The sequence below is a fragment of the Pezoporus wallicus genome, unplaced genomic scaffold, assembly GCF_028554395.1.
Source record: "Pezoporus wallicus isolate ANWC-B61680 ecotype Strahan unplaced genomic scaffold, APGP_CSIRO_Pwel_v1 contig_3812, whole genome shotgun sequence".
In the NCBI taxonomy this organism is placed as follows: domain Eukaryota; kingdom Metazoa; phylum Chordata; class Aves; order Psittaciformes; family Psittacidae; genus Pezoporus; species Pezoporus wallicus.
The window spans coordinates 4,083,484-4,099,116 of record NW_026639618.1 but is presented as its reverse complement, the minus strand read 5'-3'; the positions used below and the strand labels follow the sequence as shown (position 1 = coordinate 4,099,116).

General features: G+C 35.0%; 1 protein-coding gene across 1 annotated transcript in view; it reads right to left on the bottom strand.

Annotated features, from left to right (window-relative positions):
• CSMD3 (CUB and Sushi multiple domains 3) overlaps nt 1-15,633 on the bottom strand; it is a 599,019-nt gene that overhangs the window by 430,022 nt on the left and 153,364 nt on the right. Inside the window, exon 4 of the mRNA XM_057415252.1 lies at nt 13,112-13,306. Within this exon, the coding sequence (XP_057271235.1) occupies nt 13,112-13,306 (195 nt within the window). The remainder of the gene's footprint in view (nt 1-13,111; nt 13,307-15,633) is intronic.

The window sequence follows — 15,633 nt, the reverse complement described above, 5'->3', positions numbered from 1 at the left end:
TACATTTATTTCTCTTATGTTTTGGGTTTTTTTTTTAAGCCACTACAAAAAATAAGTATGACAGTCTTGGCCACTTCTCCTCCTTCACCTTCTGTAAATGAATAGCCGTATTCCCCCTAATGCAAAACTGCCTAAAATAAGGACAGCAGCACAAGGGTGGAACATCAGAACTTATTATGGAAAGCAGTATATTCTTTTTAATGAGAAAATGGAATTCTTCCATTTATTGCACCATTTTAAATGAAACACTTATGCACAACACAAGTGATCTAAAAAAGAGGCAGCGGGGAACTGGAGAAAAGACAGGACTTCTTGGAGGATTTAACAGGGTTGGTGTTTCCATGGAAACCCTGCCAGTGTACTGGATAGAATCCTCCAGGAACTGGTGACCAAATAATGCAAGACTCCCTAATTGTCTAACAACAACTTGGTTTATGTTTTTAAGTACAACTCTTCACTTAATAGCACACTTAGATTGCCAGAGTTTTATAAAGAAAAGGAAAACAACGTAACATTAAAGTACCCTACACAGGACAAGGTAATGTTTTAGGTTGACTTACACAAATTCTACATTCACACAAAGTTTAAATATATACATATATATATATAATAAATAATATAAATACGAAGCAATCAACATTTTAAGCAGCAATATAGTACACAATATTCCAAACGACTCTGTAAAGAACACCCTAAATCTACTTCAGCTAACTGAACCTAGCCAGCTAACACTTTTGGTCTCAAGACAATCTGCACAAACAATGCAGCATTTTTTCTGTATTGAAGCTCAGAGAGAATACTCTCATTTTTATGCATTTGCGTATTTAGTAGAAGAAAACATCTGCATACACATATATCCATGTACAAAATGTTAGACTTGCTTTGTGTATGAAAAACACCCCATCACATACAGTGAACCTATAATTGCTGTCAATGGAGTTGAGCCTTGAAACACAGCACACACCAGCTCTTCAGGCACTTGCAACTAGTTGTCTGCTGCCTGTTTTTTAAGACACGACTGTCCCAGGTTGTTTTCTTTGGGGCAGCCTGTAGTTCAGACTAATTTCTAGATGGACTTTCATATTTGTCCTCAGTAGCCAGCTCTGCAAAACAGTCTTCACACACTTCTCATTTCCAAATTCCACAAAAGTCTCTGGTTTGCACAGTGCTACTCCACTTGTCAAATATTTGTTCACATTAAATACTGTCAAGTGTTTTCTGAATTTTTAATGTACAGTGTGACAAAATAAATTGCATCAAAGTTTGCAACCTCTGGGGAGGCTGTTACAAGACCTTGAAAATTACATGTTGACTGTTTACCTACCTGCTAGAAGAGTCTGTGACTTAATCAGTTCATTTATCTTCATTTGCTATTTTTGGTTTGCTTTAGATTTTCATATAAAGCTGAAATGGTAGTTTGACAACATGAAATGTTTGGAGGTAGCGATGAAAAATGTTATACTTAGACATGAACAGTTTGTCTTCAGAACATCTTAAATATATAGATAACGGTGGGGTAGGGCGGAGAACACAACTCAAAGGAAAAATGTATTTTTGTTCCAGAATTCCATTTTCTTTCTTCAATTTACAAGTTATATGACAAGTATCATTAACTCAAGGAAGTTTATTTGTTTGGGGTTTTTTTGTTAGTTTTTAATGCTTGTACTTACATCTTCACTTGCCACATATTGTTCTATAAATGTGTGTAATACTGATCCCCTAACTGAAAGCTCTTATCTAACAGAGGTATCTGAACATTGGCCAGTAAGAAACTAATTCTGTTAACATTCCAGGACTTGTTGATAAGTTTCAAGCTATTCTTCATAATGGATCTAAATACTGATGGCAAAGCTTTTTACTAGCAACTTCTTGATGTGGAGCATAGCTCTTCCAAAGTGTTATGCAAATGATGGTATGAGGTTTAAGAAGGAAGACTAGAAAGACTGGAAGGGTGAAATACTGGGGATAATAGAAAAGGAAGCTTTTAATGTAATTATTTGGGTACATTTAGAAAATCTCTCAATTGGACTCCATGTGCTAGCCTAGCCAGGAAACAGCTGAAGTGCAGGAGTCTACCAACCAAGCCTGCCATTTCCAGAGCTGTCAACATGCAGACTACACATTAATTTATTCTGGGACTGGAGGCCTACAGAATTACTTATTCTGTAAACCATCTCCATAGTGCTGGCACAAAGCAGATAATATGAGGTATTGGAACTTATATCTGAGAGAGAATTATTTGGCTGATAGCAAGATCATTATAGCATCCTTGTTCAAAATAGCAGGTAGTCCTGCAAATAGCAGGGTAGATGTGAGACAAATAAATTTAATACAAAGATAATTGAAATTATTATGGTTGTAAATCTATATGCAGTACCACAAAACAAACTGAATTAACATGCAGTGCCATACTTAGCAGTTCAGGATACATGGCTTTTTTTGTCTGGGTGTTCTGTGCACATACGAAACTAAAAAAAAAAATCATCAGGAGGCTCGTTCACAAACATGAATATTCCCTTCTGCATGCTCTCAAGAGAATCACAATTCAGAGGAAAAAATCAGATACCATGTTAGGCATGTGGAACCACTGATTTTAACAGTAACAGAATACTGAATGAACCAATAAACCAGAACCTATTAAGCAGCATAATCATTAGATAGCTTGAATCCTACGGAAGGCTCCAAACATCAAAAAAAAACCCTCATGTGCTTCAAGAGACAATCCAAACTATGGAAACTGTATTCTAAAAATGGATATATTTTTACAATACAAATCCATTACACAGCACTAATCCAATGGGTTCAAATGTTAATTTTTTTTCTGTTCTAGGAACTAAGAAGAAAGTAAGTGTTCAAAAATTTTAATATCACCTTCCTTAAAAGCATGGAAGTGCAAAAAAGTTTTGGTTAAAAAATACATTCCAGCTACAGTTCTAAGACTCTCAGATGTTTGAAATATATTTCCTTAGTTTCTTTTTTAACTCTTTAATACTGTAAAAATAGGTATTAAAATCAGTGTCTGTCCAAGGAAACTACTTAGTTAACCTCTGCAGGAAACTGAAGTCATACACTGACACACTACACTGATAAAATGCAGTATGGTAGCATAATTTTCAATACAACTAAGGATGTAGAGGAAAATTTATACTGCAAAATAGAAATAACTTGTTTACAAAGGTCTTAAGCACTTGTACTTCTATGAATTTTTGAGTGGATGGGCTCACCACTGCAAAGTCACTGAAAACTATACTGAACTTTTAAAATCCTAGAAAAGCTCAGTCTTAGCTACAGTGTCTCTTACATAAAATGATGGACTTGTCAACCTGAAATATCTGAAATTCAACCTAAGAATCACGGAGTGCACTCTGGCCTCTTTGATAACCACAATTCCTTAAATAACAGTGAAAGATGATTTCATGGTAGTAATGTAATTCTTTAAATAACAGTGGGGGATGAAGAGGAACACCTGGTTTATAAAGGTTGGTTGGACAAATATATAGAAAAATGTATCACTACTGGGACTGAAATAAAGAAAAATATTATAAATATTTGGGCCTGGGGGTCTCTTTCCCCTTTTTTGTTAATGAACAAACTTTAAATACTGCATGTGAACAGCTGCATCAGTAAAGGAAAATCCTTTTTGTTTTAATTTAGGAAAATTGTTTTTAGCACAGAGAAAGAAACGCCTTTTAATTGATACTTACAAAAGTACTAAAAGAACGGAATGATAGTAATGAGGTAGTCTCACATATATCAAAAAATCATGTACCAATGTAACATAATGTCTTTCACCTGATGATCATGAGGCCATCTGCAAGTGAAACACAGCTTACAGTTAAGAATACAAATAAAAATAAAATTAAAAAAAAAATTGTCATCTATACATCACTGAAATATTCAGACACTCTTCAAGGCAGCACCAGATGAAACAGCATCAAAAGGGGACATATGTTTGACAGAAGGCAGGATAACTGAAAAGGAGTATGAACAGGTCTACCATATGTCAAAGTCATACATTGGTTTTCTATTGTAGTTAAATCTGTTCATGAAGAAAAAAAAAAAAAAGGAACAGACAAAAAAAAAAAAAACACAACTCTCCAGACTGTAATAAAAAATGTTTCACTGGTATGGCCACAAGAGCCATCAAACTGTGCTTGAGTGTGAGGCATGCAGTGGCTGACCTTAATTTCGGGAAACAGTTTACAGACCCAGAGAGCAAGTCATAAATTTGCAAGGTGAGGAATCAAATTCCCTTTTAAGAGGTCTTTTTAAATAGTAGAGATTTTTCTAAGTATGCACATACAGCTGTTATGTATACTTGCTTTTCTTGCACAGTTAAAGCTTACCTGAAGAGCTACAGCGACTATAAAAAGTGGATAATGAAGCAGCCATGCATCTGTCTACAAGAATAACTAAAGCAAGCATGGCTGCTTGGAACAGCTAAAAGGAGCAAACCGCGGACAAGTCACTTTGCTGACTTAGCTACATCTTAAATGTATACAATTAAACAAGAAAGATGAGAGCATCCTGGATTTCTTAATCCTGGACTATGAGCAAGGCATAACTGCATGTTACAAGCAATGCACAACTGTGATTGTGCTTGCAACTGCATCACCGGGGGATGACAAAAGAGAGCTGTCATTACTGTACTTTGGGCACCCAGAGCAGCCAGTTATTGATTATTCTGCTACTCATTCTTTTGCTTTCTCCCTTCAGTGAAAAAGTACTCTTAATCCATTTTCTGTACCATTTAAACCTTAGCTCAGTAAGTATCAGACACCTTAATTTGATTTACTCAGGTTCCTGGGGTGCTAGTGATTGTTAATGGTTATAAAATTTGAACGCAGTCTTTGGTCTTCCCAGTAATGCTAGAAACTGAACACTTTACAAAATCCTTGGTGTATGGATGATGTCTACACAACTTGGCCAAGTGATGGAAACCCTTTGAACTTTTATACACAGTTAGAGGAAAATTCCCAAAATAGTTTATGAAGTTATGATCATTACTGTTATTCGTAAATCACTGCTTTTCTAATCCTCTTCAGATGAACAGATATATAGAACATAATTTTCATTACACATTCAGTTTGACAGAAATTAAGCACTGCCTCAGCATTTTACTTGATGCCCAAAGACGCAGGAGGACTGAATCGCCAAGGATTTCTTTTTCAGCATTAGAATTAAATAAAATAGGAGTAAATGAAGAATTAAGCCATAAAATTATTCCCATAAATATGTGTACTTTGTTTTTTTTACTTCATATAGTTAGAAAATTGGAATCTGGCACTGTATTTTTTGCCAGCCTGGAGATTTATAGATTGCAGTAAATAAACATAATAGTATTCTGGGACTTTGGCCCGGTTTGTCTACAGCTCCTGGAGGCCTTACAAGTGCTTTATTCTGTGGGCAATACAGAAAGATAAAAGCCTTGCCCATCTACCTGGAATTCAATAATTAATCTATTCTGAAAAAAAAAAAATCCACAAAACAAACTAAAACTAATCAAGAAAGCATTCTTCATTAAGAGTGTTATTTAAAACCCAGATCATTATTTTTTAAATAATAGAAAATAATTATAATAACCCTAATAGACTACATAGGTGAATAAATGGACACACCAGCACCTCAGATGGCAGAATAGTGCATATTGTAACTATGAGTTGTGATCAATAAATTACAAAAATCCTTATCTATTCTTCACTAGTTGGGGCCAAACACTTCAAAAGAAAACATGGATAAATTAAAACCAGTCTAGAGGAAATGAACAAAAACTACTTGTGGTCTCAAAAGCGCGACTTCTGAAGTAATAGTGCATTAGCAATACTGTAGTTAAAGAAGACCAAAACTAAACAAGTAACAGGAACTTGTAACAAAGAAGAAAATAATTGGTTTCTAATATAGATATATTAGGAAGCATAAAGTCCCATGAAAACTAGAGTCTGTGGATTAGAGACTTCCTTGAGCTATTTAAATAACACTTCACATATTTCCTCACCTTTATGCAGTGGTGTGCAACAGACTCACAGTCTGAGTTCTCTGATTGTTTTATTCTTCTCTGATCCTTATCTCCAAGCTCTGAACCATCCCATTCTGCAACCCCAACAGCAGATATACATACATTCAAGCTGCACCTTCCCGCACAGGCCACCACACCTTCTTCTCTGCTGCTTCTCCTGATAAGTTTGTGTCTGTCCTTCACCATGCTCCAGCTATATGTGCTCCCACACCATGTCTCACTTATTCTAACAGAATCACAGCTCCCTGACTGCACGTGGAGCTGAAGTTCCTCCTGCCTAGTTTTATGCCAGGCTGACTTGAGGCAGATGCCCAGATGTCCTTTCACCTGGCTTTATCGTTTCTGAAGTTTCCCATATTCCCATTACTCTGCACCTTTTCCTTTTGATCCCTGTCCACTGCTACCTGTCTTAAATGCGGGTCAAAATGTCTGTTTCCCATAACGGTTAGTTTAAAGTTATTTTGTTTCAATACTGATCCGAACATGGTTTCTTTTTAACTCATGGTTTATGCAAGAAGAAGAAACTGGCAACTATCAGGCCTCAAAACAAACTTTTAAAAATTATTATTATAAAGTTTTTTTTTTAAAGTTCTCTGACATATATACAAAACACACATCTTTACAATGTGTACTGGGTTTGCATGCCAAGGTCTTCATAGCAGGTAGGCTACAGAGGTGTGCTCCGTGATAAACTGCTGGAAGCTTCCCCCATGTCCAATGCAGCAAATGCCAACCAGCTCCAAGACGGACCAACCGCCGGCCAAGGCTGTGGCCATCAATGATGGTGGTAGCGCCTCTGGGGTAAGATATTAAAGAAGGGGAAAAGTTACTGTGCAGGAGCAATTGAAGCTGGAGAAGAGAGTGAGAATATGTGAAACAGCCCTTCAGACACTAAGGTCAGCACAGAAGGAGGGGCAGGAGGTGCTCCAGGCATCAAAGTAGAGATTCCCCTGCAGCCTGTGGTGCAGCCCACGGTGAGACAGGATGTCCCCGTACAGCCCATGGAGGTCCATGGAGAGCAGATACCCACCTACAACTTGGGGAGGACACCACACTGGAGCAGTGCCCAAAAGAGGCTGTGAGCCTGTGGGGAGCCTGCACTGGAGCAGGTTTCTGGCAGGATCTGTGGCCCCATGGAGAGAGAATCCCACATGGAGCAGGTCTGCTGGCAGGAGCTGTGTCTGTGTCTGTGGGGGGACCCATGCTGAAGCAGTCTGTTCCTGAAGGATGCACCCCATGGAAGGGACTCAACACTGGAGCAGTTCATGAAGAATTGCAGCTTGTGGGAAGAATCACACTGGAGAAGCTCATGGAGGACTGTCTGCTGTGGGAAAAACCCCACAGTGGAGCAGGGCAAGAGCATGAGAAGTCCTCCTCTGAGGAGGAAGGAGTGGCAGAGACAATGTGTGATGAACTGATCACAACCCCTATTCTCCATACTCCTGTGCTGCTGAGGGACAGGAGGTAGAGAAAATCCTGAATGAAATTAAGCACAGGAAGAAGGCGGGGTGGGGAGGAAGTGATTTTAAGATTTGGGTTTTTTCTCATTATCCTGAGATCAATCATAATCATAATTACTTTGATTAGTAATAAATTAATTTCCCCAAGTCAAATCTGTTTTGCCCATGATGGTAATTGGTGAATGATCTCTCCTTGTCCTTATCTCAACCTACAAGCCTTTTGTTATGTTTTAGAAAATATATGAAGTATATAATATTGGGACATAACAGCAAACTTACATTTGTGAGAAAGTAGAAGGTTTATGGACTTAACCATAGACCATTGTTCAAATTCTTGATTAGCCAATTTGGAAATGTAATTACATAAAATTTTATACTCTTAGACAAGGTCCAACTTGGCCTTGAATACTTTCAGGGGCAGAGCATATATATTAGAAATGCTAATATTGTCATTATTATCACAGAAAAAATAGTACATTTTAGCATGTTAGGAATATTTGATAATTCTAATATAATAAACATTCATATTTCTCTAACAATTTCCTGATATACATCAATAATGACTTAGTTTCAAATAATTCAGAAAAGTTTCACCACTATTTTGAATAATAAGAAATCTATGGATCTGATCACAAATTAAAATTCACATGGGGATTTCCTGTTCTTCAGGATTAGATACATTTGTTCATATAAGCAGACTGTGCATTTATGTGAAATGCTCCTGACAGTGAGAACCAGATACTATCCGGAGAAGAACACTAATAAAATTAAATGATAGAGAGATAACTTCCATTATGGATTCACAAAGTTCTTCTATTGCAATAATTCGAAGCAACAAAAGGTAACGTAGTGTCCTTCATTAAAATGACATTCAGGGTATTATTTTGCTCTGCTTGAAAGCACCCACCACTCTACTTGAAAACACACATTTGCATTATACTCCTATAATACTATTTCAATAGCAGTAGTAGTCCTTTTTCATCATCCTCACCCCTCACACACACACACACACACACACACACGCATCTTAATTAACCTCTCTAATTTTGAGGAAGCAACATTGCCATTTGCAGACCATTTACATTTTTTAATGCACCAACCATAAGACCATGGGCCTTTCTAAGGCAATGATTTATAATATCCCAAAAAGGACCTGTGGAGCAATCTCTGAAAAATTGCTCATTCATTATTCAGCTTAATGTCTTATACACAAATACATCATTCTACAAAATATTTTTATTGGTTTTCTTTTTAGATTTCCTTAAATAATCCAACATGTTGTAAATTCAGTCTCACACAGCTATATTGTGGCTTTTCCAAAGAATAAGTAGTAACAACTGTTTGTGTATAAGAACTGGTTTCAGATGAAAAACTGCTCGATCTCTGTGAGATGTAATTTATTCCTGCCTTTAATTAGTGCACTTCATTTTCCTTTATGCATATTGTCAGTTCCACCAGTTAATGCACTGCATGGCACCAACTGCTGTACTCGGACTTTATTTCCTGCTTTGTTCTCCCCATAGCCTACAAAACCCAGCTTACAACTAAGATACAAAGACAGTGTCAGCTTATTTAATGCTCATATTACTAGATTATATTTGCCACACTTCTATATAATCATTTACCAACCTGCAGCCAAATTTCCCTGTGAAATTCTTACACTGTTATATTAATATTTCTTGCTAGCTATGTGAAGTTTAATTATTTTTTTTTCACAATTCTGTATCATTTTATGCTGTACATAAACAGATGTACTCCTTCAAGAAAGTATATTGGATTGTCTGCAAGACTCTCAGATACACTTTTTTTCATTTGAAGATACTGTTTTATCTGATGTAAAACTTAACTCACGTAGTTGAAATATGTACAGTCATGCATCTATGGAGTTACAGCATTATACCAGTGACTACAATTAACAACAATTTCTCTCCAGTGGGTTCTGCACACAGGAAATAGCACAATATTCAATAGTGAGATGAATATGCCAATATTCAAATCTGATAGCCATTAGATCACTTTTTAAAATATGAAGTTATACGTATCTTAGTCCACTTCATTTGGAATAAAACCACTGAAGAAGAATAAATTAAGTATACCTTTCTACAAACAAGTAGAAATAAACATGGATATATATGTACAGGGGAATTACAGAATTCCCAGACTTGGAATTTAGTAACAACCTCTCTACTCTTTTACCTGTTGTGGCAAAATATAGAAAAATACTCAATATCCTCCCAGCTCAATAATCAAAAAAGCTGAATTACATTTTGTCCACATAAAAAAAAAATATTTTGCAGCTGTATGTATAGACAAGAGTGACAACACTTTTAGAAATACAAATAAACATCTATTTTACCCTGGAATACGAAAAGCTTTAAAAATAGAAAAGTTAGAATACTTGCTCCATTGTGAAAGTGTCTAATTATTATAACCTTTATGGAATGACAATATTATATGCAAATGTAACCTTATTTATTGGCCTCAGTAAATTACTCCTAGTTTGCTGCATTATGGAGAAACTGCAAGCTGCAGCTTTATCTCAGGAATAGGTGATATGATAAAGCTGCTGTCATATTCCACTGTTGAAAACAACCTTATCAAAATTAATTTGTCAAGGAAGAAGACATTATGTAAAAACTAGTCATGGGTTGTGCACAGTATAATTGGCCACAACATAATAAATCAACTGAGTTTTATTTTAATTATTTGTGCACTTGTAATAAATCTAATGAAAATTACAGTATTTAAGTGGATGCCAGAATATGCAAGTGACAGGTGGAAAACTGTGCATTCGAACTATGTTCCCTGAAAAACAGGACATAAAATAAAGCAATTGTTAGGTATATGCATTGATTTCGTTATACAATCTAAGTAATGAAAAAGGAAGCCATTTCAGGAATAACTCTTTTCTTCATGAATAAAATTTGGCCCCAAAATGTGTAACTTAAAAAAAAAATACATCAGAGTTATGCACCAAATTTAAACCATAAAAATGTAATAGGGTCTCATTTAATGGCAATACTGGTCATCCCAATGAAATTACCCTCACTGAGACATCAATCTCTAAGAATTACACTGCTAAAACACAAGCATGACCTTCTCCTGATCTCTTCATTCACAGTGAATGCAACATAAAAGATATGATCTAAAAAAAAAAATTAATCCCCAAATTTGTTTTTTCTGAATTAGAGGCAGAGAACAACGACATTTACACACAGATGATCTGAATACATCTGACCTTAACTCTGCTGACATATAAGCATGCTGTAAATTTAGAGCTTTATTTCCCATAGATAAAAATGAATAACCAAACAACAAAAGATAAAATCCCAATAAATATTGAATAAACATACTTTAGTGCTATTCTTGAGGTTTTTTTCTAACAAATCAGACAATATCATTTCCTAGGTCATGGCACAGAAATACTCTGTATTTCCTCAATCCAACTAATTATATTAAAATGAACAACTAGTACATGCATGTCTGGAAGAGACCTGGCCATCTACCAAAAAACAGTAGTCACATTGTTCGGTGTTGAGAAAAATGAATTTGTACACATTGTCCTGGTTTCATCTGGGATACAGCTAATTGTCTACCTAGTAGCTGGTACAGTGCTGTGTATTTTGGCTTTAGTCTGAGAATAATTTGAGTAATCTCAAAATTACACACTTGTTTGTCTCAGGATCTCTGGTTTAGATGTAATGACCATTGGTAGGGAACAATAAGATATTTATCATAGCAAGTCTTAAAAGACGAGTGCTTAATTGAAGAGAGTCTCCATGGCAAACTGAGAGAAAGGGATAAGTAGCTCATTAGTGGGTAATTACCTTTAGCAACCTTCTACAGAATTCTAGTTTGGATAATTGCATTAGCAAAATCAGGACAAATTCATTAGAATGGAAACACATAGGGCTCTGTATTAAAAGTAAAGTTAGATGTTTCTGATATGAAACACAGACTCATAGAAGCAACTACTGAAAACAATTAGTTTTTTTTTTTCAATCAAACAGAGACCAAAAATATCTGAACAGTAATTTGGTGCATTAAGCCTTAAGCCATTATGCCTGATGTCAAAACAAGAATCTATCACATTCCCAGGTTACATTTCAGTAATTTGTAACCACTACTACTGAAATGCGCACCTTGCTTTTTAAAGTATTTTATTTGTCAAACTTTTAACCCCTAGATTCTTCACATTCCCTTGGAATAAAAATAAAATCTATCCAAAGTTCTACTGAAAAATGTAGTATCAAAAGCATGTGTAACACTGTGACTGTGATGACTGACTGGTAAGTGGAAGCATCAGGTTCAAGTCTCATCTTCTTCATTTAAGAGTATAAAATTTTATGCCATTACATTTCCAAATTGGCTGATCAAGAATTTGGACAATGGTCTACAGTGAAGTCCATTAACCTCTACCTTGTTCCAAAAGTAAATTCTGTGCAAGTTAATATATTCTCATCAAATCTTTTCTATGATCATCTCCGCAAACAGAATTTGGATATATGCCTTGATTGTGTATCTTTAGTATTAGCTATCATTTTTCTGAGAAGTAGGAAGGGAAAATTCAGGAGTTACAGTTTTATTAGAAAATAGTATTATTAATAAGAATAATTTCTTATTTTCTTCAAGGTCAAGGTCTGTATTTTCTTCAAGATCATGGGTAGCCATATTAAATAGCTCTAAGCCAACAACAGGAAACAATAGAATGGTATTTCTAATTATACACATTTCCTACATATAACTGCTTTTTTGAGATACTGGTTAACCAGGTTTTAACCTAAGTGAATCTTGACTATTTTTTTTTATTTTAATCTGAGACTTATCAGGATGTTAATTTACATTGGAATGTTTTTGTAGCCCCTGCAAGACTGCATCAAATTTCTTGGGACAAATATAAATTTTACATTCTACAAAGCTAACCTGTGAAACCATAAAATCATTTCAGGCTTGCCTGACATTAACAGTGCTTGATCAAAATATAATCTTTATTGTATTTTGTATGCAATAGTGATAATTTCACCATTTTATCATCTTAGTTCCTTTCATTACGCTGCAAATGTTATAGTCTCAGAAAATAGAACTCAACCATTAAACAGGATCCCCTACTACTGCAATAATTCTAATACAACAAAGTAAACAGACTCGAGCTACAATATTTGTTAGAATACAGCAGATATCCTATATAGAAATCTTAAGGTATCAATTCTGACTGAGAATGAGAGTAAGCCCTCAAACTCAACAGTCTTGGCAGCTTCAGACTTCAGTTTGCTCAATATCCAAGTTAATACTCAACAAAAAGTCATGCATTAGAAAGTATTAATGTACCCAAAATTTCCATTCCAATAGTTGCAACATGTCGAACACAGACATTTCTGTCCTGCTTATTACAAGGTTTCTAGTTCTTATTTCATTACATATATTTTAGAACAGATGAGAAATAGAAAAGGATATTGACTTAAAAATTTGTAGGTGCATATGCTGACATATATGCGTGAGCAAGAGGTCAAAATATTTTAAACAGCTTTTCTTTAATCACAGTCTAAAAGTAAATAATTAAAACAGAGATTTTAAAGTTGTACATAATAATAAATATAATATATATTCTAAAACATTAATGTAGCATTTCTCTTACCTCTACAGATAGGGACAGGGAAATCCCACGATGCCGTATTCGCGGAGTTAGCCATGCAAGTAAGCTGAGGGTGGCCATCCAAAATATATCCAGTTACACAGCTGTATCGGATTTTGTCACCAACATCGAATCTCGTACCATATAAGATACCCTTTGGTGGAACTCCTGGATTGCCACAGGAACTACTCTGCAATTCTGGATAAGACATATTTTTATTACTTATAAATTTTTTATAAATCAATACTACCTTTTCTGAAGAATATAGAACACAAATTACGGCAAGTTTGGGCAGATAGTGTGTTTTCATGGATATTATACAACTTTTTAACACTGAAAAGCCATTACTGACTTAAGTCTATTAAGTATCTGCTTACATACCCAAATAGTCAAGGTAGAATATTACATGAAATAGAGCATAAGGATTTCTTTAAGCTACAGATATAGTGTCATATATTTTTCTTAATTGATAGCAAAGAACTCATTACATAGGAAAAGGAAACAAAGGAAATTGATATATTTCTGACTGTTAAGTTATACAACTGCAAAACAACAAACAAAATTGTAAATACAGACATGAAGGAACATTAGACTTTTAATCAACAAAAATCTGGAAGAATAAACAAAACTACTCAAGAAAATATTAGGAGAAGGTTTCAATAAACATAAGCCTGAGCATGATTAGGAAGCTGTTGAATAATCTAACACATTTTAGATAACAAGGCAAAAACTGGTAAGATGCTGTGGGTAACTGATTTCTGAAAAAAGTATTGGTTAATTTAATCATATACAATAACATAATAGACTTCTATTCTAATGTCATGCTTAGCCATTTAGAATCCAAAATGAGTCACAGCTCTGCTGTTAGTTTGATCTCTGTGGACATTAATTAGAGTTTACTTTTACTAGTTGGTACTCACACTCCAACTGTGTACCCTTATTTATAATGTTTCAGCATTATAAACAGCTTTATTAAACATCTCCCATCATTTACTGCTGAAGTCCTTTAGTTAACGGCCGTAAGAAGATAGATTTTTTTTTTGGTATAAGTGTGACCAAAAGAGATTTCATATTACCATGAGCTCTTCAAAATTGGCACCATGTATACTCACCATCCTAATGTGAACACGGAAGAGACAAATCAGGTAAACCTGTATTTGGATTCATAACAGATTTCCCTACTCTACAAAGTCAGGAAAAAAGATGTAAGAACAGAAGGGTATGTATGTATTGCCTTAATTTCTTTTCTTCAGTTCCATGCAACTAAATTCTTCTTCCATTTCCCTGATGTGCACATGGGTGTGTGCACACAGGAACACACACATATATAGGTGTGTGTATATATATATATATATATATATATATATATATATATAGTATGGAAAAAAATATTCAAACTGTTATAGTAGGTTTCGAAACAAGCAGCATGGCTCATACGATACATTACTTCCATGCAAAGAACTACCTAGAACTAGGATGCAATATTAGATCTGTGATACTAGCCGTGAAAGAAAACTATGTAGCAGTTATTAAAAGAATCCAGTATAATCCTATATATATGCTATGTATGCTATACATGTCTATATACATATGCTGTACGCAAAATACATATTAATGTATCTGCAAGACTTGCTGTAACAATCATGTTTGATGTGAATTTGTTAAATATGTAGATTATTTGATGCTGTTGTTGCTGATGCTTTCTCTTCTATAATAAACTCCATGGGTCTTGATTTGACTTTCATTGACTTGAATAAGGATACGGAATAGAAGTAAAAAGATAGCCTGTCTCATCTTGGTCACTTCAAAGCTCACCCAAGTGGCTGGCATTCTTACTACTGTTTTATCAAACTAAGTGTTCTGCCCTCAAACAAAAACCCTTCCCTACCCTCATATCTGCTTGCAAGAAGAAGGCACTGCTGCAGCTGACTCCTATATATTTGTTCAAAGGGATTGCCTTAAATCCTTTAAAGGTTTTTCAAGGCTACTCCAGTTATTATTTATCATCACAGCATTTCAAAATAGAGGCAAGAATATCATCCTGTGGATGTTGGTTATCTTACTTATCACATTATATTAACTTGAAAACTCTGCCTGTACATGCTGTCTCTATTTTCAGCGTCTCCAAGAATAAAACTTTCAAAGGCTTGTATTTCTGAGTGTTCTGTAAAAAGGTCAGAAAAAGATTCCTTGTCCTTTGAAATGATGAATATAAAGATCAGTGATGCCTTTAACAGTCACTGCCTAAAATTGCTTGCTTTATTCTTACTGCTGTTTCATCAGGAATTACCAACAGAAGGCAATATATTCTTCTGAAATTATATTTTAAACCACTAATTAAAAATTACCCTCCTTCTAAAATAAAACTCATTTTTCCAGTTGCAATACTATATGACTTCTCTACAAAGAATACTTGGCATTTTACATCAACTTTTTAAAATTATGAAAGTGGCTAGTGAGTATATGTCTACTTCCAACCCTTCAAATAATTTTGTTCCTGATTTAGGTAAGAAAGTAAAAGATAA